A 26,947-nucleotide genomic window follows, 5' to 3' on the forward strand; every position below is an offset into this window, starting at 1 on the left:
GGTTTTATTTATTTATTTTATATAGGAATTTACCATATATGGTAAATTCACCTATGGTATGTGCATACGCATGTGTGTGTTTGTCTTTCTGTAGGAACAAAGTGTGAAGGAGCGTATCCAATGGCATGAAAGACAGTTGAAGATGCTGTTTCAACAAGCCAACCAAAGAGAGGAGTAATCAGCTGTTTACTCAGTCATCTGTGCCATTCTCCCTCTGGACATAAATCTTATCTTTATGTGTCTTAAGTTTGATCAACTTCATTTGCATAAAGGTCTTTGTGTCCCATGCCTTCTTTTCTTTATGCTTAGATGTCATTCAGGCAGACTATGTCATTCAGGCAGACTAAACCAGTATCTAAACTATGGTTGTTGCATCATCTTTTCTTTATGTTTTGATGTCATTCAGGCAGACAGACCTGAGGTTGTTGCTTCTCAAAACATGCTAGCACAATATTTTTTAGTGAATAGAAACAGATGAGAATACACTTGAACCAAACCTGTCATCATGGTTTATACATTAATACAATGTTATACATGCTTATGAATTGTAACGCTTGTAAATGCACATGTTTATAAATATTTACAAATAATGAAATATAAATGTATTGATTATTTAATAAAGCTGATTCATGAAAGGTACTATAATGTATTGTCCCCATTTTGGCGGTCTGCCCATTTTGTCTGCCCAATGGTAGATTTCAATCTTGTTCCACAGTAACAAATAACTATGATGTAAAGCTTATTATTCTCCACAAATTGTCCTGATTTGATGCTAAGTTATTATCGCAACATGCTGTCCGCTTATTCATCTCTTTATACAAACACACACACTGAAAAGCAACTTTTCTAAGTTCGCAGTCAACCCATTGTTGTTTTATGCAAAAATAAAACGAGACTGGATAGGACACACCGAGAGACTTATGCAAATGACTCTCTATCTGCCTGTGTGCGGTACTGAAAAAGGTGCATTTTCCTCCACTAACCCACTTAGGTAAATGCAGATGACCACTAGTAGATATTATACATTTCCATCCCAATACCAGCATCTTTTAGAGACAAAAGAGACATATTCACATAGTGCTATCTAAACCAGTGAGTGGAACAATTGTTAAATCCAGGTAAGTAATTTATATATTTTTTTTTAAATAAAACATTTATAAATTACCTGTTCACATTTTAAATTCTTATATTCAATGTAATATAAAGTAAAAAATGTCAAGCCATTTCACCATGCTTTGTGAGTGTCTGTTGACTTGATCCATTTGGTTTTGACTGAGTTCAGATAGGGAGGAGAGCTGGAGCAACTGTGCTGAATACTGAATGGGGATACCCTCCAACTTATGAATATTATAACAGCAATCACATGTGGGAGAAAATTTGAAAGTACGCCGCATTAGAATAACCTCAATATCATTTTACTGGTAGAGCTGAGTGCTGCATTGTCCCAGCGAAGTTACAGTCCTTTAGGAAAATCAGCAGTATTTATCATTTACAGATATTAAGATGAGCACAGACGGAGTGGAACACTCAGAGGCTCACCATGAACAAGCAGGTAAGGATGTTTCACCTTTCAATGTCTACTTTTAATTTCTCAGTTTGTCGTTATCTCTTGTCAGGCATATCAGAAAAAAATATATTGACATATATCTTGGGAAATTATGTTTACTTTTCTCCTTCGCACCGCTAAATGTATTTCTTGGTGATAGTGGTGTTAAAAACAAAATAAACTTACAGAAAGACATTTCTGCTTATTCTTATGTTAAGATTACCCTACAAACATTTAATTTCAACATTTCTTTATTTGATAGCTTTTAGTAGCACAATATGATTTTGTTATTAATTATTACTTTTTCATTACATAATATCTCTGAGGAATCATTGTGTGCTTAGTATCCCTGGATCTGTGGTACATACTTACATACAGATTTGTACTGAAAAATAAGCTAATTTTGCTTTTTTAATTGAAATGATTAACTGAAACAAACACATTTACTGAAACAGAACACCCCCAATAACATTGAATATAATACACTAATTGTTGACAGTAAATGTTTTAGTGTGTGTGATTTTCTTACTCAAATGTTGTCATGGATTTTGGATGCAAGAGTATGTGTAGCCTCCAGGCTGAGAATGAAAGTTTTACATTGCTATGGTTGTTTATTATTTCGGAAAACCTTATTTCGGAAGTTATGGTGTGTCTGGACATTTGTTTTGATAGCTATAGGCTGTGTTTATCAATAACAGTGTAAATGTGTCTCAACATTTCTTGTACAGTCCGTTGCTGATAAGTGGGCCATTAGGGTGTGTTGATTACCTAAGTGTGAATAGTGAATTACTATTTCTCTGTATAATCTTTCTGATTGAAAGTACCTTATCAACAGCCAACATCTCCCCCCAACAACAACTGGAATAGGTGTTTCTGAAAGTGTTTCTAAAATTGGATGTGTTGATTCTGTTGGTTGGCGGCTCTACCAGGATGTAATGTGTGTACCTCAAGCTGTTTGCAGAGAAGTTGTCACAGCCCCAGGCGACATGGACAAGGTGGTAAAATACAGAACAAACTAAATGAAAATGTGGAACTTGGATTCAGATAGAGCAGCATAGTGTATGGAAGTTTTTTTAAATTTTTTTTTTACAAAATCTGACAAAATAGGCTTTTAAAGTTCCATCATGCATTTTCCTCAGCTATCATTCAAGCAAATCACTGTAAAACATACGACTTGGAAAAAGTCCAAATACGTTACATGTCCAAGTTGGCTGGACTTAAAATTGGGAGAATTTGAAAACATTCTGAATAAAACCTTTGGCGACAGGGTAGCCTAGTGGTTAGAGCGTTGGACTAGTAACCGGAAGGTTGCAAGTTCAAATCCCCGAGCTGACAAGATACAAATCTGTCTTTCTGCCCCTGAACAGGTTAACCCACTGTTCCTAGGCCGTCATTGAAAATAAGAATTTGTTCTTAAGTGACTTGCCTAGTTAAATAAAAGTAAAAAAATGTAGGAATTAATGTTAGTAGAACTTTCCTGCCCCAGAGTTGAGTAAACTTGAAGTCAGTGCAGCAGCAGCTGGGTGCCTTAACCTTTTATGTTGAATCAACTTCACCTCAAATGATCCTACTAACGATCACACCAGATATGATTTCATATAATCTAACACTAATGGCCACAACACTATACAAGACCCTCAGGTCAGAGAGGAAATTATCACAATAATTTTACCCTGATAGCAATGATATCATGCATCTTTTCACACAGCTTGCGGTTCATTGTTTTATTGTGTTATTCTTCAACACCATTTAACCAAAATTAAACTAACAACTTGACTCCCTAATTGAAAAGTAAATGAAAGGTCTGCATGAAATATAGGTCAGAAAGAGAGTTCTGTATATGTTCCCAAGTGGTCTAAGGCACTGCATCTCAGTGCTAGGTCACAACTGACCGTGATTGGGAGTCCTATTGGGCGGTACACAATTGGCCCAGTGTCGTCCGGGTTTAGCTGTGGTAGGCCGTCATTGTAAATAAGAATTTGTTCTTAACTGACTTGCCTAGGTAAATTAAGGTTAAATAGAAAAATGTCCCTTTGAGAAGCTAATTGATATTGTATGATATATTACAACCTTTATCTTTTGATGACATTCTTTCCCGAAACTGAATTAAGAGTCTATTTGCTGAGTTATCAATATATTTTTATTGTATAATTACAATGATTAATTGCAGAAAGTGGCTTTTCAGATAACGCTCTCAGAGGTGCATTTGATTTCCATAGCAGTGTATCCTGGATGGAAGGTGTTGACACGACTCAGAAACTGGCAGTCCCATGGTATGATCTGTTCAGTTTATACTGAAAACCTATCTGAGTAGTCATCAAGAGCATGCAACCAGACAGACTATTCTGAGTGTCAACTCCTTCCATCATCTAGAATATGCTGCTGTGCAAATCAAATGCACTTTTGAAAGCACTAACGGTTTATGGTCTCTTCGGGATAAGGGTTAGAATAATGCAGGCAGTGGCCTGGGCTGGTCTAAGGGTCTAAAGGGCCTTACACACTTCATACAAATAGAGCGATGGAGCGCCATGTACGGTCCGTAAAAAAATTATATCCACACAAAAGTACATAGAACTACATGAAATAAAAAACCCTAGCCTGTCTCCCGACCCTTTATACCAACGTGACAGAATAATCGACCATTAAGGAAAACAGCGGGAATGGCAGCTGCGCAACTTCAGCAGCTGCAACTGGCCCGTCCGACGCCGCCACAACCGGTCCGTCTGACGCCACTGCTACTGGTCCATCCGACGATCCCACAACTTCGGCAGCTTCATCAGGTCCTGAACGACCCGCACTCCATTCCTGTGATCATCCTCGAGGCCGGTGTCATTGCGCTGCTAGTGCAGGGTACTGTCACGGATCCCTCCTGAACTTTCATTACGCACACCTGACCACTATTCCCAGTGATTAATAATTGTACAAGTGTGTCCTTGGTTTACCATTGTCCTGTCGATTATTGTTACAATGTCTGTTGGTTATTTATTCGAGGTACTCCTTGCTCTTTTGTTTGGGTTTCAACCCTGTGTTTTGTATAGTGTTTGTTTGGTCTTCGTCCCCGTGCCTTTACGTAACACGCAGTAATTTGGGTAAATAAAAAACCCTATTACGCATTCCTGCGTCTGTCTCCCGATTCTTCATACCGATGTCACACTTGGCCTAATTTGTTTAGAAGTGAACCATTATCAACCATGGTACTGTATATTACGGGAAACAAAATCAGAAGACACTTTTTATCAAAGCTTTTAGAATTACAAGGGAATTAATTGTTGCGAAGTTGCGAAGGGACCGAATGCAGAACGTGATCAACTCCAGCCCTCCAGCCTTCCAATGTTAAAATGAGATTGAACTGACATAAGGGGACGGATGCTGCCAGACAATTCTGTATAATACGATAGTACAATAATAATAATACAGTATACATAGTGTTCAAAGTTTTGTTCTATCCTGTGTTGCCAATGCTATCCCAGTTCCATTATAGTTCTGGGTTTAGAGTTAGTCAATGTGTGTAGTGCACCTGGGGGTCTGTAAACATGACAATGGAAAGGCCTGAAAAGGTTGTCAAGGCTACGCAGCTGATTTGCATGGCACCATCATTTCCATACTGGAAGTTTGGCCTGGGGGTGGGGGGGAGATTTCCATACTGTGGGTCGAGCAGGCACATCACTCGCCGCAAACTCCCAGAGGTCCTATTTGAAATTCAAATGAGGGAAGATTACCTGACACAGCAGACCTTTGAACTCTCTGTCTCGTATGGCATCGTTGTGTTGTAGGGAGGGTGCCAGTATCTTAAAAGGGTTAATGTGATCATAACCTTTGTAATCATTGACTCCATATGGTGATGAATCATCCATATGGCTGTGTTGGATTTTTTTACACTATAGCCCTGATGAGGATATATATGGTCAGTGCCAAGAAACTGTCGAAATAAACTACATCTTGTGTATTTTTATCCTACAAATTGAGGACACACTTGTGAGGCACAAGGGCTTCTCAGTTTCAGTGGGCATGGCGTCTCGATATGTGGTTTTCCTGTAACACTTTATAACACTTTTGTGAAATAAAATGCATAAACTATTTATAAACTATTACATCATTTGTAAACATGTATTAACAATTAAAAGTATTATGAGCATTACAATTTATAATAATTTATCAAATGTATGGTAATTTAGCAACTATTTATATATATTTACAAGCATTTATACCTTATTCATGAAAGTTATTATAAAGTGTTAGCAATTTGCCTATTATTGAATTTTGTATCTTAATTATCAAAAATCATCCATAATGTTATCCAGAGCGCTACTTCAGGTGTAGGCCTATTCTAATAAACAGAAAACCACAATGTGGCCATAATATTCTTGGGGATAGGTATGACATTGTAATTTATGACGGTTTAATAATTTATATTTACTTTCTCCTGCAGACAATGAACAAAATGGAATTGACTTCACCAGACAAGTGAGTATAGAAAACACATCATTTTAACTTCAGATGATCATAAGTGGGAATGAATTGAACTGTGAGCAACTTTATTTAAAAAAAATGTAATCTTTATTTAATTAGGCATGTCAGTTAAGAACAAATTCTTAGAGAGTAAATAGTAGGACATTACAGGAAAACTATGTTTATCATTTATTTTATATTTAAAAATATATATTTTTACTTCATACCACATGGGCTCCCTTGTGGCACAGCGGTCTAACGTGCTGCATCGCAGTGCTAGAGGCGTCCCTACAGACCCTGGTTCGATTGCAGAATGTGTCACAACCGGCCGTGATTGGGAGTCCCATAGGGCGGCACACAATTGGCCCGGTGACGTCCGGTTTAGGGTATGGCCGGGGGTAGGCCGTCATTGTAAATAAGATCGGTCTTGTACATGTAACAGAAATATTGATTGTGATTGTCAATACTGAAGGTAATGTACTCTAGTCTGTGGAAATCATGTAATAAGAGCATCTAGTGTCATATTACATGAACTCAATACCACTTATTGTAAGTGTGCTGGACAGTTCCACTAAGATCATGACATTTTTTCACACCACTCTTTATATACCTCAAAATGTCCACCTCTTATTAAAACCTATTATCTTAGTTTAGTTATTCCTAAACTATGTCTATCCATTTGGCAATGGGAGATTGTTAAAGGGAGGTTTATTGTTTTAGTCCTGGGGGTTATTTGCATACTACACTGCCTGAGGGGAGGGTGTTTATCAGAGTTTGTATCTTGTTTAACAAGTCCTGCAGCCTAACCCAACCGGTCAAGGAGCACACATATGCACACACACACACGCACACACACAGTTTCCCAACTTCAGTCCTCAAGTACCTCTAACAGTATGCATTTTTATTGTAGCGCCTGATTAAACTTGTCAACTAATCATCAAACCCTCAATTAATTAAATCTGGTGTGTTTGTCCGGGGCTACAACAAAAATGTGTGCTGTTGGAAGGACTGGAGGACTGGAGTTGGGCTGTTGAAGGGACTGGAGGACTGGAGTTGGGCTGTTGAAGGGACTGGAGGACTGGAGTTGGGCTGTTGAAGGGACTGGAGGACTGGAGTTGGGCTGTTGAAGGGACTGGAGGACTGGAGTTGGGCTGTTGGAGGGACTGAAGTTGGGCTGTTGGGGATACTGGAGGACTGGAGTTTGCTGTTGGGGTTAATGGAGGACTGGAGTTGGGCTGTAGGGGGTACTGGAGGACTGGAGATGGGCTGTTGGGGGTACTGGAGGACTGGAGTTGGGCTGTTGGGGGTACTGGAGGACTGGAGTTGGGCTGTTGGGGTTAATGGAGGACTGGAGTTGGGCTGTTGGGGGTACTGGAGGACTGGAGTTTGCTGTTGGGGTTAATGGAGGACTGGAGTTGGGCTGTAGGGGGTACTGGAGGACTGGAGATGGGCTGTTGGGGGTACTGGAGGACTGGAGTTGGGGGTACTGGAGGACTGGAGTTGGGCTGTTGGGGGTACTGGAGGACTGGAGTTGGGCTGTTGGGGGTACTGGAGGACTGGAGTTGGGCTGTTGGGGGTACTGGAGATGGGCTGTTGGGGGTACTGGAGGACTGGAGTTGGGCTGTTGGGGGTACTGGAGGATCGGAGTTGGAATAACATTGATACTGTTGATGACAAGATAGAACAACCAGGCTGACATTTGTTCTACGTCAATTGGTCACACAATTGATATCCACATTTCCAGTGAAAACGACAAGACTGTGTTTATGTACTGTTATTCTTCTAAAGACAATTGCAACATCAAAAAGTAGGAATAGAAAAGTGAGAAATATTGTGATGTGATTGGTTTCCAGATCAAGACAGAGGTCCTCAATGACTCTCCCCATTCTGTCTTATCACACAAGACATGTCACCTGACACAAGGAGCCCTAATATCTGGTGGCCAGCTATCAGGGGTAGGTTACTCATCTTCTGTCTCAATATATCAGAGGCTTTTAAGTTCATAATTAATACGATTATATTAATGGGGGGGACCTGATCCTAGATCAGCACTCCTACCCTAATATTTTTGATATGTACAGCCCTTGGCCCCATGTTTAATGTCATGTCAAGCTATAATTATTTATCATTTAATGGGAGAAAACTGTCATTCTGTAATGAGGGCATTTGGATGGTTGTTTTTTGGTTTGGATCCAGGTCTCTCCTGCAAAAGAGATTGTATCTCAACAATTCACCTGGATAAATAAAGGTTAAATAAATGAAAAATCTAAGATTGTGTTTCTGTTGTTTCAACAGGAAGTCTCCTCCTCACACACCATGCAGCAGTTGGTGCTTATGCCCGGCTCTCACCACCTCTCACCCCCCTCCTCCTTCCTCCTCTCACAGACACAACACACTGGGCACCAAGGTACACATGGACAATCAAATGAAAGGGTTGCAATATTCTGGAAACTTTCCCAAAAGTCACAGGATTTTTAGCTACACTAGTTTGAGGACTCATAAAATCAGTAGAGAATAAGCAGGGAGAGAATCCTCCAACTGGAAATCGTTCAAACAGGATTTCTGAAAAATGTGGGAAGTGTGAAAGTTAAAATATCTATTATACTTCTCTAAACAAATTGTGTTAATTAGTCTTTTTTTCCCCTGTGTAGCACTTCTGCAGCAGAACCTCCTCAGCTTTCCCACCCAGAGCCAGTCAGGCCTCCTCCAGCACCAGCCTGGGTTAGCATTGACACCTCAGGTAAAAATCCCACTTCTTACACCAGTTGACATGATTAGCTATATGGATGAGGCAGAGAAATGTAAGTATCATGTTTACTGAGAAGACAATAGGGCAACACTTCAGGTCATGCATCCAGGTCCTTGAACTTGATAACAAAATTAACTCTTTACAGGACAGACCACGAGAGGGATAAGGATTTATCATAGAACTTTCAATGACATCAGTCAAATATATTAATATGAGGAGTTATGAAGAGAGAAATTTGCATAAGACACAAACATTTTCCATTTTTGCATGAAAAAGGTTTCTAACACTGCTATAATTTTCACATGGCTAAACATATCCACAATTACTTTCGTCACCCATTTAACAGTATTCCTCCTCACCACTGTGTTCCCTAAAGGCCATGAGTCGGTCGGGCCTGACGTCGTCGTCCATGGAAGGCCACCTGGACATGTCCCACCTGCAGGTCCCCAAACACATGGGGCCCCCCCAGCAGGACGAGGCCAGTGACCTGGAGGAGTTGGAACAGTTTGCCAAGGCCTTCAAACAGAGACGCATCAAACTGGGCTTCACCCAGGTACAGAGGGCCACTGGCTCAAAATACAATACAACTTTATCTTTTTGCTGTTTTATGTTTTTTCCCAACCCCCCAGACACCACAAATACTGATAACAAAAGTGTCTAGATGCCACAGAACAGCGCCCCTTGAACGGGTTAGGGGTTAAATGTCTTGCACAAGGGAACAATGGCAATATGTGGCACCTAATATAGTGATTCTCAATCCCACCAGATATTTTCCTGTCAGTCCTGGGATTTGAAATGGCAACCCTTCAGTTACTGGCACGCCTCTCTAATCTTGAAGCTACCGCCACTGGCTCTGATTACTGATATGCCACCTAACTTCTGTACTTGGTGTATTTGCTCATTCTGATATCATTTAACTGTTGAAACACACATAGCGCAAAGGCAGGAGTGAAGTGACTTAACATTTTTGTAGTCAACACACTTGAAGGAGACTAATAATGTAATACAGGTATTGAATTCATGACGTAGATTGAAACGAGATTATAATTTGAAGGTTTGCCATAATCAGATTCAAATATATTCACTGTGTGTGTGTGTGTGTGTGTATCAGGGTGATGTAGGCCTGGCTATGGGGAAGCTGTATGGGAATGACTTCAGCCAGACCACCATCTCCCGCTTCGAGGCCCTCAACCTAAGCTTCAAGAACATGTGCAAGCTGAAGCCTCTACTTGAGAAATGGCTGAGTGACGCAGGTACTATACAGTATAACAATACACTGAGTGTACCAAACATTAGGAACACCTTCCTAATATTGAGTTGCACCCCCGCTTTTGCCCTCCGAACAGCCTCAATTCGTCGGGGCATGGACTGTACAAGGTGTCGAAAGCATTTCACAGGGATTTCACCCGCTCCCTATGCTAATCCCTCCGCTTCTGTGGAACCGGACCGTGGATCGTCGCCAGAGACTTCGGACCGTGAATCGTTGCCGGAGGAACCGGACCGTGGATCATCGCCGGAGGCTCTGAACTGGGAACCACTGCTGGAGGCTCCGGACTGCAGATTGTCGCCTGGGGCTCCGGACTGGGAACCTCCGCTGGAGGCTCCGGACTTTAGCTCGTCGCTGGAGGCTCCGGACTGTGGACCGTCGCTGGAGGCTCCCGGACTGTGGACCGTCGCTGGAGGCTCCGGACTGGGGACCGTCGCTGGAGGCTCCGGACTGGGAACCCTCGCTGAAGGCTCTGGGCTGGGAACACTCGCTGAAGGCTCTGTGCCATGGATCATCACTAGAGGCTTCGTGCCATGGATCATCACTGGAGGCTTCGTGTCACTGGATTATCACGAGAGGCTCCGGGCCATGGATTATCACTGGAGGCTTCATGCCATGGATCATCACTACAGGCTCCGGGCCATGGATCATCACTGGAGGCTTCGTGCCATGGATCATCACTGGAGGCTTCGGACCATGGATCATCACTGGAGGTTTCGTACGTGGAGCCGGAACAGGTCTCACCGGACTGAGGAGACGTACTGGAAGCCTGGTGCGGGGAGCTGCCACAACACGTCCTGGCTGGATACCCACTCCAGCTCGGTGAGTGTGGAGAGCAGGCACGGGAAGCACTGGGCTATGAAGGCGCACTGGAGGCATAGTGCGTAGAGCCGGCGTAGGATATTCTGGGCCGTGGAGGCGCACTGGAGAGCTGGAGCGCAGAGCTGGCACAACGCGTCCTGGCTGATTCCCCCCTGTAGCACAGCAAGTTCGGGGAACTGGAACAGGCCGCATTGGGCTGTCCTGGCGAACTGGAGATACCGTGCGTAGAGCTGGCGCAGGATATCCTGGACCGAAGAGACACACCGAAGGCCAGGAGCGCTGAGCCGGCACAATCCGTCCTGGCTGAATGCCCACTCTAGCAAGGCAACTGCTGGGAGCTGGAACAGAGCGCACCGGGCTATGAATGCGTACTGGAGACATTGTGCGCATCACTGCATAACACAGTGCCTGACCAGTCACACGCTCCCCACGGTAAGCATGGGGAGTTGGCTCAGGTCTAAACCCTACCTCCGCCAATCTCCCCGTGTGCCCCCCAATTTTTTTTGGGGGGGGGGATGCCTCTCGTGCTGCCTCTCATGCTTCCGTCGTTGCCTTGACTCCTCGTATCGTCGCCGTTCCTCTTTCGCTGCCTCCGCCTGCTTCCATGGCAGGGTCTTGTCCCCTGCCATTACCTCCTCCCAGGTCCAGGATGTCCTCCACTCTCTTTTCTCCCGGGCCCAGGATCCCTGCTCCTCCTGGCCACGCTGATTGGTCCTTTTTTTGGTGGGGTGTTCTGTAACGGCTGTCGTCGGAATGAGACCAAAGTGCAGCGTGGAAAGTGTCCATGATCTTTATTGTCAAGAATCACTCAAACAAATATAACGAATAAAAAAGCGAAAGCGAACAGTTCCGTCAGGTACAGACACTAAACGGAAAACAACACCCCACAAAACCCAAACGGAAAATGACAACTTATATATGATCCCCAATCCCAGACAACGATAGACAGCTGCCTCTGATTGGGAACCACACTAGGCAAAAACAACAAAGAAATAGACAACATAGAATGCCCACCCCAAACCACACCATGACCTAACCAAATAGAGAAATAAAACAGCTATCTAAGGTCAGGGAGTGATATTAACAGGTGAAATCAATAAGGGATCATAGCTTTCACCTGGATTAACTTGGTCGGTCAGTCGATGTCATGGAAAGAGCAGTTCCTAATGTTTTATAAACTCAGTGTATATTTTGTAGATGGTTTGGTATTTCTCAATCATTAACATCATGTGCCATTGCATGTCTTTACACACTGTTTCTATGTCAAGAGGATATTTATTTTGCTATATTGGCTGGAAATGTATTTTAGAGGAAATGTACGTTGGTAAATCATGTTCATGCTCTTTCCAAATCAGAGAATTGCCCCTCTGACTCTATGAGCAATGCTGTTTCTCTACCCCCCCTGATGGAAGGCTATGGAAGGAAAAGAAAAAAGAGGACAAGCATCGAAACCAACATAAAGCTCACCCTGGAGAAACGCTTCCTTGACGTGAGTTAACTCTGTCTGTCCTCTAATATTGTCCCCTGCATTTCCAATCATAAATGCAAAAAATAATTTAGGAACTGTTGATATAAGTCGTATTTAAATGCACTTTTCCATGCTTTCCAGGGAGCAAAACAATCCACCATAATGCACATTGCTGTGACACTTGAGTGACTACATAGCAGCCATTTGAGTTAGTTGCAATGCTGACCAATATGATATGGCATTAAGACATTATAAAGGCTCATTCATGCTTATAACAAGTAATACGCATTATGTCTGCAGTCTTTACAGTGTTAGCTACCAACGTTTCTTTTTAGAACCCCAAGCCCAACTCGGAAGAGATCACACTGATTTCAGAGCAGCTTCATATCATATGCCTTATTACAAGACATTATAAAACCTCATGCATGCTTATAGAACCTAATACCAATATTTCTATTCAGAACCCCAAGCCTAACTCGGAGGAGATCATGCTGATCTCAGAGCAGCTGTCTATGGAGAAGGAGGTGGTGCGGGTGTGGTTCTGTAACCGCAGACAGAAGCAGAAGAGGATCTACTGCCCCGTGTCCACCTCACCAATGAAATCACACAACTTCAACTCCAGAATGGTTAGCCTTAAATCTCTCAGTTATAACGTTTTGGGTTAAATTATGCATGTTTCTTCCTGATGGTGAAATGGCCAGCTCTGAATACATACAGTAGCTCTCTATTTTCAAGTCAGTTTGAAAGTATATTTTCAAATAATGCTCATTGTTATGATAAGAGTTGTATAATGAAAGAGTAGTGTGATAGGAATGTATAGTTATGCTACAACACATTTTTAGTACATTGTCTTGTGTTTTGTCTCACCAGCCATCATGTAACTGTTGTTTCAGGCATCCACGTCCAGATCATACAGCCCTCCTGCTTCAGGAGGCAAGTGTAACCATATGTACTTGATATAATCTGTATTTAAGACTACTCCACATAGTATGTAGTACTTAAAACCTGTATTTAAGACTACTCCACATACAGTGGGGCAAAAAAGTATTTAGTCAGCCACCAATTGTGCAAGTTCTCCCACTTAAAAAGATGCGAGAGGCCTGTAATTTTCATCATAGGTAAACTTCAACTATGACAGACAAAATGAGAAGAAAAAATCTAGAAAATCACATTGTAGGATTTTTAATGAATTTATTTGCAAATGATGGTGGAAAATAAGTATTTGGTCACCTACAAACAAGCAAGATTTCTGGCTCTCACAGACCTGTAACTTCTTCTTTAAGAGGCTCCTCTGTCCTCCACTCGTTACCTGTATCAATTGGTGGCTGACTAAATACTTTTTTGGCCCACTGTAGTCTGTAGTACTTAAAAACTGTATTTAAGACTACTCCATATAGTCTGTAGTACTTAAGACCTGTATTTAAGACTACTTCATATAGTCTGTAGTACTAAAGACCTGTATTTAAGAAAAAGTAAATGGGATAGACATTTTCTGTGAAATCGACACAGTGTGAGAAATAACCTATAAAACCTTCCTCCATATGAAACTCACTGTATGAAGTTTCAAGCTTTCTTCAGTGTGCATGTTAAATTGAGTGTATTCCTCTGTGCTCTAGTGTCATCGAGTTCCTCTCCCAATAGTCCTAGTCGTGGGCCTTCGCCTGGAACACTCCGGTCTGGCTCCGCTGCTCTGACCTCTCAGGTCAACCAGTCCTTCAGCTCACCAGGGTAGGGGACACTTGCTCACCACAGCCAAGGACATGTGAACAGTGTCTATATCCCAAATGGCACCCCATTACCTATATAGTGCACTACTTTTTACACAAGCCCTATAGGTCCTGGACAAAAGTAGTGCACTACATGGGGAATAGGGTGCCATTTGGGAGATACACAGAATTAGTCTAACACTGTATTTGGCAACTTGGTATTGTACAGATGAGAGATGAACCTGTTATCTTTGCGTTACAGGTCGTGGTATCGCACATGGAACCCTACATCCTATCACCACTGAGAAAGCCTGCCTGTTGTGGAAGAGAACTAAAACTATTGATGTCAATGAATGGAAACAGAAATAGATACAAACCAGCAGAAACACGTGAAGACCTTTTAAAATTCTATTGAGAAACTCTATGCATTTGGAATTAAATGTGAAATGTCATAATCAATATTTCTAGCATCAGTTTAGGGCACCTCTGAGGTCATATGAGGCACAAACTGAATTTGAGCCTACATTATCTATAAGAGTAAAACTATTGGAAGCAACAAAAAAAAGAATAGGAACATCAGAGTCAGGGACGGATTCTGTTAAACCTGCCGTTAGAATATGTTGACGCAGCAACTGTTAAACTACTGCCCACGCACCTGTGGCTTATTCAGACAACTGGATCAATATGACCTCAACAGCGTCTACCTGGCATTTTACAGTACTGTACTCTAAAGTTTTGACTTTACAGTCCAAATCACTGCAATTTCATTTGACCACCGGAAAATAAGATACAGTATGTCTGTATGCCACTATGTAGCCTATGCAGCTGTATGAGTTGGATTGAATTTAACTGCCCATGAATGTTTACAGTGCGGTTAATTTGCCCATTTCCTTTGATATTCATCAGGAGTTCAGGTGTGAGAATAAATGTGCGAAGGTGTATATATTAAAATGCCAGACAGCAATCTAAATAATGATGTTGCCTACTGTTTGTATTTTTATACAGTTGAAGTCGGAAGTTTACATACACCTTAGCCAAATACATTTCAACTCAGATTTTCACAATTCCTGACATTTAATCCTAGTAAAAATTCCCTGTTTTAAGTCAGTTAGGATCACCACTTTATTTAAGAATGTGAAATGTCAGAATAATATTGGAGAGAATGATTTATTTCAGCTTTTATTTCTTTCATCACATTCCCAGTGGGTCAAAAGTTTACATACACTCAGTTAGTATTTGGAAGCATTGCCTTTAATAAATTGTTTAACTTGGGTCAAACATTTTGGGGAGCCTTCCACAAGCTTCCCACAATAAGTTGGGTGAATTTTGGCTCATTCCTCCTGACAGAGCTGTTGTAACTGAGTCAGGTTTGTAGGCCTCCTTGCTCGCACACGCTTTTTCAGTTCTGCCCACACATTTTCTATAGGATTGAGGTCAGGGCTTGGTGATGGCCACTCCAATATCTTGACTTTGTTGTCCTTAAGCCATTTTGCCACAACTTTGGAAGTATGCTTGGGGTCATTGTTCATTTGGAAGACCCATTTGCGACCAAGCTTTAATTTCCTAACTGCTGTCTTGAGATGTTGCTTCAATATATCCACATAATTGTCCTTCCTCATGAAGCCATCTATTTTGTGAAGTGCACCAGTCCCTCCTGCAGCAAATCACCCTCACAACATGATGCTGCCACCCTCGTGCTTCACGGTTGGGATGGTGTTCTTCAGCTTGCAAGCCTCCCCCTTTTTCCTCCAAACATAATGATGGTCATTATGGCCAAACAGTTCTATTTTTGTTTCATCAGACCAGAGGACATTCCTCCAAAAAGTACGATCTTTGTCCCCATGTGCAGTTGCAAACCGTAGTCTGGCTTTTTTTATGGCGGTTTTGGAGCAGTAGCTTCTTCCTTGCTGAGCGGCCTTTCAGGTTATGTCGATATAGGACTTGTTTTACTGTGGATATGGATACTTTGTACCTGTTTCCTCCAGCATCTTCACAAGGTCCTTTGCTGCTGTTCTGGGATTGATTTGCACTTTTCGCACCAAAGTACGTTCATCTCTAGGAGACAGAACACGGTATGACGGCTGCGTGGTCCCATGGTGTTTATAGATGACCGTGGCACCTTCAGGCATTTGGAAATTGCTCCCAAGGATGAACCAGACTTTCCAGGGTCTACAATTTTTTTGAGGTCTTGGCAATTTTTATTGATTTTCCCATGATGTCAAGCAAAGAGTTTGAAGGTAGGCCTGGAAATACATCCACAGGTACACTTCCAATTGACTCAAATGATGTCAATTAGCCTATCAGAAGCTTATAAAGCCGTAACGTCATTTTCTGGAATTTTCCAAGCTGTTTAAAGGCACAGTCAACTTAGTGTATGTAAACTTCTGACCCACTGGAACTGTGATACAGTGAATTGTAAGTGGAATAATCTGTCTGTAAACAATTGTTGGAAAAAATACTTGTGTCATGCACAAAGTAGATGTCCTAACAGACTTGCCAAAACTATAGTTTGTTAACAAGACACTTGTGGAGTGGTTGAAAAACGAGTTTTAATGACTCCAACCTAAGTGTATGTAAACTTCCGACTTCAACTGTATATCATGTTTGCTTAAATATATTTAGGTTGTGAAATGAGTCGAAATGATAGAGGGAAAAGAGCTTTGGAAAAAGAATAAAGATTTTAAAATCAGCACTAGTATTTTTTAAGGAATATTTCAGAAGCGTATCACGTTTTGCCATCTGCAATGTGTTTCAGTGTGATCTGTCAATGGTCCAATGCATACATTGTTACATTTTGTTATTTTCATTAAACACACTTTGTTACATTGTAACAAGTTTTAGTGTAGTCTCTAGGGCATGGATGTATCGATATGGGATATGCATGTTTTTTTATATTTTATCTAGCAGATGGAGTAATTGTCATTACTACTGTTGAGATGATAGCATGAAGACAAAGATGTAAGATGTCATTCACCTCAAATGACCTGGAGTACTTTGGGGCAATAACCAGAGACAACCTAGTCCTGACTGTCCTGCCAGTCAGATTATGGTTAATCTGGATGCGGGATAAAGCTGCCTGTCTGCTTCTGTCTGCTTCACACACAGCTCTAAGTGTCATTAACTAACAGTCCCGAGGGAAAATGTGGTAGCCGGTCTATCGTCATGCCATTGAGCATGTAGTAGCCTAATCATACATGGAAACACCAGTTCCCTAGAATGTGTTATGATGCTGGTAGATCCTGCACACATGTGTCTCACTTTTAATTCCCATGCTTGTAATGCCTGTCACCTAGAAATCCAGACTGAGTTCAGCTCTGTTGCTAGTTTGTTACGCTCCACTACTGAAACATAGCGTGATTCAGTCTAGATTTTGAGGCTACCTGTCTTCCTAGGCTAGTCTATATTCACTACAATGTCCTATATTTCACTACATTCTCATATCATCAACGTTTCAGTCATAGAGACTGTTGCATGTAGTCTGTTGAGGAGACCGTAAATGTAGGACTGCATATCTCTTGCTTGTTCTACAGCCAGGGTAGCTGGAGGGAATCGACTAATCTCATAAGAGGCTAAAGCTGCTTGAGAACCAGGGGCAAGGGATGTAGACTAGCTAGGGGACTAATTTATTGTAGTAGGCTTGCTTGACGTTTTATTGCAGTGAAAAAGTTAACATGCGCTCCGTTTCAAATGTGCCAGGCCTTTTTGGAATGACTTTCGAGCCAGATCTGAAAGGTCATAGCAACACCAATGGAGGCTGAAGATGGTGGACATTTGTTGGAGTTGATATTTCAGATATGAATACCAGGTTAGGATGCATCTGGAGAGTAGAAGATAAAGGTATGTAGGCTATAGTTGTATGCTAGCATTTCGGCTATGATCTTCTTGATTGTTACTAGCCTATTATTATGGCTACAAGGCCCAAGTATTACATTGTTTTGTTGTTTGACCATATTCTTAAGAAAGCCTTGGTTTTGGAGCAAAAAAGTGTGACATATGGTACATGTTTTGAAATTACATAGCGTAAGCATTGAACTAATAAGCCTGTTCTCTGACTACAATTGACACCTTGTAGCCCTAGTTACTTAACAAAATGTAACAATGACTGTAAAATATGAACACTAAATATTTTAATTATGTGATATGAATATTATGTAGCTTAGGCTATTGGGGGATAAAACTAAATCGGAGATTATACTAGTGTATGCCTAGATATGATATTGCCTCTGTTTGACATAGTAATGTCAAGTTGACTCTGGTTTCCCCTGTACAGCAACAACAATGATACTTTTGGAGGTGTGCTGCTGCCTGATTGGCTGGATTTCACTCTACTTTGCCTTCTGTTACCTGAATGGCCAGAGGGGCAAGGAGTGGAACTGCAGGCTGGTGACACTGACACATGGGATCCTCATAGTATGTCTTACTGCATACATTAGCTTCATCGATGGGCCCTGGCCTTTAACACATGCAGGTGAGGTTTGGATGTGTGTTACTGCAAAGCATGCAGGTGTATTAAGTTTAAATTTATTTCAGTATACATGGCAACTATTTGAATTGCAGCATGAGATTGACCTTGACTAACTGACCTTGTCCCGTTTGTGACCTCAGGTACAGAGAACACCCCGCTCCAGATCCTGGCCCTGGTGGTTAGTCTGGGCTACTTCCTATTCGACTTTGGCTGGTGCATCTGCGTCCGTACCGAGGGCCCTGTCATGCTGGCCCACCACACCATGAGCATCGCAGGCATCCTGTTGGCGCTGGGCCTGGGCAAGTCGGCAGTGGAGACATGTGCCGTGATTTTCGGCAGCGAGATCACCAACCCCTTGCTGCAGGCCCGCTGGTTCCTCCGGCAGGTGGGCCGCTACGACAGCCTGTGGGGGGACGTGGTGGACCTGCTCTTTATCCTGCTCTTTGCCCTGGTGCGTGTAGGCGTGGGTGGCATGATGCTCTACTGTGAGCTCACCTCTCCCCGGCCCAGCCTCATCATGAAGGGAGGGGGCCTGGCCATGTACACACTGGCCTGGGTCTTCATGGTGGACATTGCCAAGTTTGCCTGCAAGAAAAGCAGGACAAAGTACAAGAGGTGGCATGAGATGTGCAAGTTGGGAGAGGTGAATGGACACACAGGGAAGACTGAGTGAAGAGTGAGGTGACTGGGGTGGAGGTATTTCATCTGAGACACATTGGGCGACCGTCAGCTGCAGTCCCGACATTGTGTTCCAGGGATCACCTACTGGGTGGTTGTGAGCGGTGGGCATCTAACCAGGTTCAATATGTAAAATCTGGGATGGAGGTCTGAGATAGTTTCACACCCCTGAGCCAATCAGATCCTTAGGGCTCTTTCCCCACACGAAAACAGACTGCAAATAAACTGCTGTAGCCTGGGCAGTGTGTTCCAATGCATATTTAACTACAAAATGTTTTTCAAATATTTTGGCAGTCAGTAGCAGTCTCCCTGGTGTATATCAGCTTTTACCCTGAACTACAGTACAAGTTGGATGCTGCTCTGCGATATTGCGTCCGTCCACTTGCTGATGGTGAACTGATGAGTTTGATGTCTGATGAACAATTGATCAACATTTGTACAAATGCAGCTCTACCTCATTTAGACTTTAATTGTGGAACTCCCTCACAGGGAGTGTTTGACATCAGTGTTTGATGTCGGTGGCACTGAAGAGGTTTAAATACAAACTCTAGCACACATATTTTATTGTAATCTCATAGGAATGCTAAAAGGATGGAACATTTTGTCTACCTCAGTGAAGTTAGTTAATACCTTGTCAATGTGTTTTAGTTTTGACAAATTAAATATTTCACATTTCAAACTATTTCTAATTTAAACTGACAAACAAATCATGCTATTATCAGACTTGGTATTCAATATGGTTTACTGGACCATGTTGTTTGTGTGTGCTGCTTAAAGTTAAAAAGTTGATCCTTGCATCACAGTTTACATGGAATGTTACTGATTGTTCAGTAACCTTGACCAGTAACCAAAACTAAGCTGTACTTCGATCATATGCTGGTATGGTCAATATTGTACAATATTTAAAGTGTGACTGCCGAGGCAAGTCTCACTAATATACTGCTATTGCAACTATTTTTAAATTGGTTTTGCAATACATGATATGTCCCCTGGGTGACAGTATATGCTAATGTTATGTTTCCAAGAGCGTCATGAGGAAGTGTGCTCCCAAGATTGAAATTGCACTGATGGAAGTTCCTCTACACTCCACCTTGGTTATTTTATGACTAAATAATGAATAAGACTGTAACAACCAATAACTAATCCTGATTGATTTGAATTTGTGATGAGATAATGTATGTTATTATAGTATGTTATGCAGCCAGATAAAGTTCTTTATTAAGCAGGTAGGCCTAGGCTATACCGTGACTAATTACCAAGTGCTTAGATTGTCCATGCTACGGGCTAAAGATGTGGAAAGTCTGATACATTACCAGACATAAAATCCTCTGCTCATGGATAAGGGAGACAAAGGAGGGAATACCATTAGTTATTTTCAGTGTATAGAATACACCACAAAACAGACTGTCATGTAGAATATATGATGCTATAAATGATTAACAAAGGATTTTGTGCTCAAATTATGCCTATAGCCTAAAGCGCTTCAGACTTGAGTCATTTAGGCCTAATACTTGTATAACCTACGGTATCTATCTATATATATATACAGTTGAAGTCGGAAGTTTACATACACCTTAGCCAAATACATTTCAACTCAGATTTGCACAATTCCTGACATTTTATCCTAGTAAAAATTCCCTGTCTTAGGTCAGTTAGGATCACCACCTTATTTTAAGAATGTGAAATGTCAAAAAAATAGTAGAGAGAATGATTTATTTCAGCTTTTCTTTCTTTCATCACATTCCCAGTGGGTCAGAAGTATTTGGTAGCATTGCCTTTAAATTGTTTAACTTTTGAGGTCAGGGCTTGGTGATGGCCACTCCAATACCTTGACTTTGTTGTCCTTAAGCCATTTTGCCACAGCTTTGGAAGTATGCTTTTGGGGTCATTGTCCATTTGGAAGACCCATTTGCAACCAAGCTTTAACTTCCTGACTGATGTCTTGAGATATTGCTTCAATATATCCACATAATTGTCCCGCCTCATGATGCCATCTATTTTTTGTGAAGTGCACCAGCCCCTCCTGCAGCAAAGCACCCTCACAACATAATGCTGCCACCCCCGTGCTCCACGGTTGGGATGGTGTTCTTTGGCTTGCTAGCCTCCCTCTTTTTCCTCCAAACATAACGGCGGTCATTATGGCCAAACAGTTCTATTTTTGTTTCATCAGACCAGAGGACATTCCTCCAAAAAGTACGATATTTGTCCCCGTGTGCAGTTGCAAACCGTAGTCTGGCTTTTTTAGGGCGGTTTTGGAGCAGTAGCTTCTTCCTTGCTGAGCGGCCTTTCAGGTTATGTCGATATAGGACTCGTTTTACTGTGGATATAGATACTTTGTACCTGTTTCCTCCAGCATCTTCACAAGGTCCTTTGCTGTTGTTCTGGGATTGATTTGCACTTTTCGCACCAAAGTACGTTCATCTCTAGGAGACAGAACACGGTATGACGGCTGCGTGGTCCCATGGTGTTTGTACTGGCGTACTATTGTTTGTACAGATGACTGTGGTACTTCCAGGCCTTTGGAAATTGCTCCCAAGGATGAACCAGACTTACCCGGGTCTACATTTTCTTCTGAAGTCTTGGCTAATTTCTTTTGATTTCCCCATGATGTCAAGCAAAGAGGCACTGAGTTTGAAGGTAGGCCTTGAAATACATCCACAGGTACACCTCCAATTGACTCAAATGATGTCAATTAGCCTATCAGAATCTTCTAAAGCCATGATATCATATTTTGGAATTTTCCAAGCAGTTTAAAGGCACAGTCAACTTCTGACTCACTGGGATTGTGATACAGTGAATTATAAGTGAAATAAAAAGTCTGTAAACAATTGTTGGAAAAATTACTTTAAACGGTGTGCTCTGATGAGTAATCTTGAATAACCTCAAAATTAATAGCTGAATAAATATTTATTTAATTTATCCGTTGGATAAATCATGTGCAATACATTGGCCATCTACTGGTCTGTATTTGAGCATTTTCTTTAGAATCATGACGATCCCATTTGCTGGCCAGCCAAACTAGCTGCTGACAGCGTTTTGAAAGTTCTATTCCGAAAATGTACTCTTTCGTTTGGGTTTCAATGCATGTAATTCCATTAAAAGTAGTCAAATAGGAAATAACGTTAGGCTACTGAAAACGGAATTTGTCGAGATCCGTGTGTTGTTTTCAAAAGTTGCTGTTACGAATGCTGTGTGCGGACAAGAGGAAAGGAGCTTTTTTTTTCCCCTTTTGGGGGGTGTGGGTGGGAAAGCGTTTCCTTTTTCCATCCGCACTACAGTACAGTAAAGAACGAGAGGCCTGTTCGAAAGTGAAGATCACTCATGTAAATTAACTGGGGATTCGGAAAACCTTTAGAACGCGGCGAGGATCACTTTCATTGTTGTCAGAGTTTAGGAAATTATTCGTGGCATGAAAGACCAATTTCGTCTGGGATAACATTAGGGGCGAATTGGGAATGTTACCATGAAAACATTTCGGAAGGAAAAATAAGGGACACTCGAAAGAAGCCAAGCTTCATTTGAGATAACTTAATTAAAGGAAAACTATGACCAGGAGTCTTCTCGACGATCAAGGACGAGTCTTGTCAAGATATTGTTCAAAGGAGTAACTTTGTGGAGTGGTATTTCTCATGGAAACAAATAGGTTGCCAGTCTGCTAATATTTTCCCGGTGGTCCATTGACAAAGACTATTGCTGACAGCGGCAGGCGATGCCCAGGCTACAATGTGTTCGCATTTAATGTTTCTCCTGAAGATATTGAGAGGTTAACTTTTTATTTTCTCGGAACATTTCACCATATTCAGTGTTATCAATGTAACTGCGTTATTTCATGCACGCCCCTGTAATGGTTTTAAAGAAGAACATGTTTATACTTACCTCTGATATCTCTCTCTGGCCACATTTTTTACATCAATAGCTGGAATAAACAAAATAAGCCAACGAATTCAAGTCTACATTGTGGAATAGCCCATGTATATTTTCTTATTTGAATGGATTCAAATATTTTTTATCGTTGTGGAACGCTCTTGGACGGACATTGAAAAGGTCAAGACGTAGTCATTCTCCAAAATACAGAGGTTGTCGTTTTGGTAAAAATGCTAGTTGGATAAAAAAAAGCCTACGTCGGGGAAAAACACATAACGGAAGCCCAATGAGCGGCATACAGTCAACACTCCCTGAAAGGTAAATCATATCTAAAAACCACGATGTAGCTCAACTCCTATACGGGCGTCGCAATCAATGTCATTTCACTTGTGCAGTTGTATTTGTCCCTCCCTTCGCAAAGCTATGTATTGGTATTTTGTGGCCAGCAGTATATTGTCATGTAGACTAGCTATGCACAAAATGTGATCTGGCCATGTCATGTTTTCAGGCCAGAGGTGTACTACAAAGCAGGATCAATGAGTGAGCCAGCTAACTTTGATAAATAAAATACTATTGATTTTCTGGTTAATTAAGAAAGCTAAACTTAGATAAATGTTTTTGGTTGTTGAATCAATTAGACCATGTCCATTTAATGCTCATCTTAAACAATACATAGTTATTTCAGAATGTTCTGGGAAGCTAGCTGGCTAAGTCATAGCCCATTCAAAGATGCGAACTACCTTATGTGTTAAAACTGGTTAAATTAGTGTACAGTAAGTTTATATTTTGCATTTGTGAAATTAATGTTGATGTGATATAAAAGTATATGGCATTTTTTAATGTTTCTAGAACCCTACCGACATTGAGAATTGATTCACGTTTAGATGGCTGTTTTGGTTGCGAGAGACAATTCGCCTTTTAACAGAGCATGTAAGGTCCTTGGACTACAAGGAGTGACGTTAGTCTCCTTTAGTCCATTATTGGGCTAGCTAAATCATTGACCTCGCTTTGTAGTATACCCATCGGGACCAAATAATTTGTTGTTTGTTATCGAACCCCTCTTTTCCCCCTTTCTATTGTGATTAGATTATTAGTCTGATTTGCTCCATAAGTAATACGATATGCTCCGTGTGGGGCATCTCCTATTCAATTATTGCTGCCTTAGTACCAGGAACATTATTGCATGTCTTGTTAATCCTAGAAATGTCATATACCAAATATGATATGGGTATTCTATTATGGATATTCTATGTGCTGTCCTCCAGTGAAAGTGGATAGCAAAGCACAGGGATTTGAGTGGTGACAGTAGCCTGTGCACTTCTTATTTTACTGAACTAGGCAAGTCAGTTAAGAACAAATTCTTATTTTCAATGACTGCCTAGGAACAGTTGGTTAACTGCCTTGTTCAGGGGCAGAAAAACATTTGTACCTTTTCAGCTTGGGTGTTCGATCTTGCAAACTTCCGGTTACTAGTCCAATACACTAACCACTAGGCTACCTGCTGCCCTGTGGATGAAGAGGACTTCCTTTGGATAACCTGATAACCTGGAATCTGTGCCCAACTCAGTTTGGTGTGGGTGTGTAAAGATTCATGTTGAGTCTTGTACTGGAGTTTATTCAACTTTAAATCATCTGTTTATTGAGAAGGGAAGGGGAGAGGACATTAACAGGTGCTACTGTGTCAAGAGCTCAAAACCAAACCAGAAAACTAAAAAAGAAATATTTTATTTTATTGTCACATATAGGTGCAATGAAATGTGTTGTTTTACAGGGTCAGCCATTGTAGTATGGCGCCCTTGGAGCAAATTAGGGTTAAGTGCTTTGGTCAAGGGCTCATTGACAGATTTTTCACCATGTCGACTCGGGTACTCAAACAAACGACCTTTCGGTTACTGACCCAATGCACTAACTGCTAGGCTACCTGACCCAATGCTCCCAACTGCTAGGCTACCTGACCCAATGCTCCCAACTGCTAGGCTACCTGACCCAATGCACTAACTGCTAGGCTACCTGACCCAATGCACTAACTGCTAGGCTACCTGACCCAATGCTCCCAACTGCTAGGCTACCTGACCCAATGCACTAACTGCTAGGCTACCTGACCCAATGCACTAACTGCTAGGCTACCTGACCCAATGCTCCCAACTGCTAGGCTACCTGACCCAATGCTCCAACTGCTAGGCTACCTGACCCAATGCTCCAACTGCTAGGCTACCTAACCCAATGCTCCAACTGCTAGGCTACCTGACCCAATGCTCCCAACTGCTAGGCTACCTAACCCAATGCTCCAACTGCTAGGCTACCAATACAATACAGAAACTACAATACAGAAACTACACTCTATCATGTGGAATAAAGAGTCATGCAGCTCTGTCTAATATATTCCTATTTGAAACATGAATAGTCTGCCCCATCGAATAAACCCACCAACATATCTGGACAACAACAAAACATGCTACAGGAGAGTAGACAGCCATGCCTCCTTTGCTCTTGACATCGTATTTGTGTCGTGACAAGGAATTTTGGAATGAAATGGAGTCTTGTTAAACCCAAAAGCATTTGGATTTTTCAGAACTGTTGTACATTTTTTTCCATTGGTGCCAGTCTCGAATGCTTTGGCTGGCTTTCCTTTCATTGCACTTTCCTAGCCTAAATGTCAGGGAATGGAAAATACATTTATTTCAGCAGTTTTGTTTCCAGCACATTCACAGTACTTCATTTATTTGTACCATCTTGACACTCTACTGTCTCTACACTCTTCTAAGGAAAGACAAAAGCTAGAGGCACTCATGATTGGCCTCAAAAGTCAAATAGTGTTTTGATGTCTTTAACCTCTATAATCTGCATACAGATAACACGATTAAGCTATTATCTTTTTGCACAGTTGTTGTGCAACCACTGCCTCCTTCACATTGTTTTGCTTGCATCTGATGTTTTTGTATCACCAAGCCAATCACATTTTTATTTCCAGGACTGTAGCTTCTGGTTTCATGTCATGCGGCCTTCCAGAGGTCAAGGTTCTCAGGCTTGCAAAACTTCCGCAATATTCAGTCATTTAGGTAATTCATGCTGAAATCCTCATATTAAACACCAATGGTATTCCTTAAGTTTAAGGTTTATATTTAGGATCATGTTTTACAGCTTTGATATTCTACTTTTTATAGAATTATATATATATATATTACATGTGATAATGCCATGTCCCAGGCCCCAAGAACCTGCTTCAAGCTGATTTGCTAAAAAAAAGAGGCTATTTTGTGGGAAAGTCACCGGAGTATGAAAATCTTAAGTTTACAATACTACATTTGAGAAACATTTCAGATGATAACAAATGTTTTATGATACTGTAGATTTTGTTCAAGAAATCTTTAAGATTTGAATGTTTATTTCAGACTGTGACATCCATAACAGAGGTTGTAACATCCATAACAGTAGTTTTTCCTCCCTAAAGTATTAATGGAAATGACAGTATTTTCTAAATTATTGTTTGTGTGCAGCCAAGCCTTCCTTCGAAATGGCTTACCATGTTTTGACCTAAGACAAACTCACAGACTTATGCTAATATGTTCATTCTTCTCAAAAAGCTTATCCATTTCATGTAACATCCATAGCACCTCTTATTTGCTATATTTCTCCAACATGCTAATATTTATAAGTCCGCTTTTTGGGATATACACTCCCCCCAAGGTGTACTATAGACACACATCAACAGTTTCATTTATATTTTGTTTGTCCATTTTATGAGACAAGTTGCGATTTTGCGTGCAAATGTAACATCTATCGCCCAAATGCATTGACCTTTACTAGAGGAATATTATCAACATTCTTAAACGATCCAACCATGCTGTGGGTTATGCACATTTTCAGTGGTTTGCCTATAGCCAAAAGCCCTTTGTGTTGGCAGTGGCGCCGGTATATCCTACCTCTGGTGCC

General features: G+C 41.4%; 3 protein-coding genes across 4 annotated transcripts in view; all 3 read left to right on the plus strand.

Annotated features, from left to right (window-relative positions):
• Positions 1-981: 981 nt before the first annotated feature.
• On the plus strand, positions 982-16,696 carry pou2f3 (POU class 2 homeobox 3). Its single transcript, XM_029671514.2, has 13 exons — positions 982-1,118; positions 1,496-1,552; positions 5,976-6,010; positions 7,849-7,950; positions 8,291-8,402; positions 8,647-8,735; positions 9,121-9,297; positions 9,856-9,997; positions 12,189-12,322; positions 12,763-12,927; positions 13,195-13,234; positions 13,918-14,029; positions 14,270-16,696. The coding sequence occupies exons 2-13, from the start codon at positions 1,504-1,506 to the stop codon at positions 14,310-14,312; spliced, it is 1,200 nt and encodes a 399-aa protein (XP_029527374.1). The 5' UTR covers positions 982-1,118; positions 1,496-1,503; the 3' UTR covers positions 14,313-16,696.
• Positions 16,697-16,781: 85 nt separating this feature from the next.
• Positions 16,782-22,140, plus strand: tlcd5b (TLC domain containing 5b). The gene is made up of 3 exons (XM_029671516.2): positions 16,782-17,844; positions 18,278-18,475; positions 18,613-22,140. Exons 1-3 carry the CDS (start codon positions 17,802-17,804, stop codon positions 19,143-19,145), a joined length of 774 nt encoding a protein of 257 aa, XP_029527376.1. The 5' UTR covers positions 16,782-17,801; the 3' UTR covers positions 19,146-22,140.
• Positions 22,141-22,464: 324 nt separating this feature from the next.
• LOC115136092 (rho guanine nucleotide exchange factor 12-like) overlaps positions 22,465-26,947 on the plus strand; it is a 117,432-nt gene continuing 112,949 nt past the window's right edge. The window contains exon 1 of one of the 2 annotated variants that reach the window (XM_029671508.2): positions 22,465-23,332. In XM_029671508.2, the coding sequence (XP_029527368.1) occupies positions 23,301-23,332 (32 nt within the window). In that variant the 5' untranslated portion in view covers positions 22,465-23,300. The remainder of the gene's footprint in view (positions 23,333-26,947) is intronic. The other variant, XM_065023789.1, reaches the window with a different exon arrangement.

The sequence above is a fragment of the Oncorhynchus nerka genome, linkage group LG10 (genome assembly GCF_034236695.1).
Source record: "Oncorhynchus nerka isolate Pitt River linkage group LG10, Oner_Uvic_2.0, whole genome shotgun sequence".
NCBI lineage: Eukaryota > Metazoa > Chordata > Actinopteri > Salmoniformes > Salmonidae > Oncorhynchus > Oncorhynchus nerka.

Bases quoted from the DNA above. Each gene is read 5' to 3' on its own strand.
- pou2f3 (XM_029671514.2), top strand. From the start codon at position 1,504: ATGAGCACAGACGGAGTGGAACACTCAGAGGCTCACCATGAACAAGCA. The intron at 8,736-9,120 runs GTAAAAATCCCA...TGTTCCCTAAAG, and splicing joins GGTTAGCATTGACACCTCAG to GCCATGAGTCGGTCGGGCCT. The intron at 13,235-13,917 runs GCAAGTGTAACC...TCTGTGCTCTAG, and splicing joins CAGCCCTCCTGCTTCAGGAG to TGTCATCGAGTTCCTCTCCC.
- tlcd5b (XM_029671516.2), top strand. From the start codon at position 17,802: ATGAATACCAGGTTAGGATGCATCTGGAGAGTAGAAGATAAAG. The intron at 17,845-18,277 runs GTATGTAGGCTA...TCCCCTGTACAG, and splicing joins CTGGAGAGTAGAAGATAAAG to CAACAACAATGATACTTTTG. The intron at 18,476-18,612 runs GTGAGGTTTGGA...TTGTGACCTCAG, and splicing joins CTGGCCTTTAACACATGCAG to GTACAGAGAACACCCCGCTC.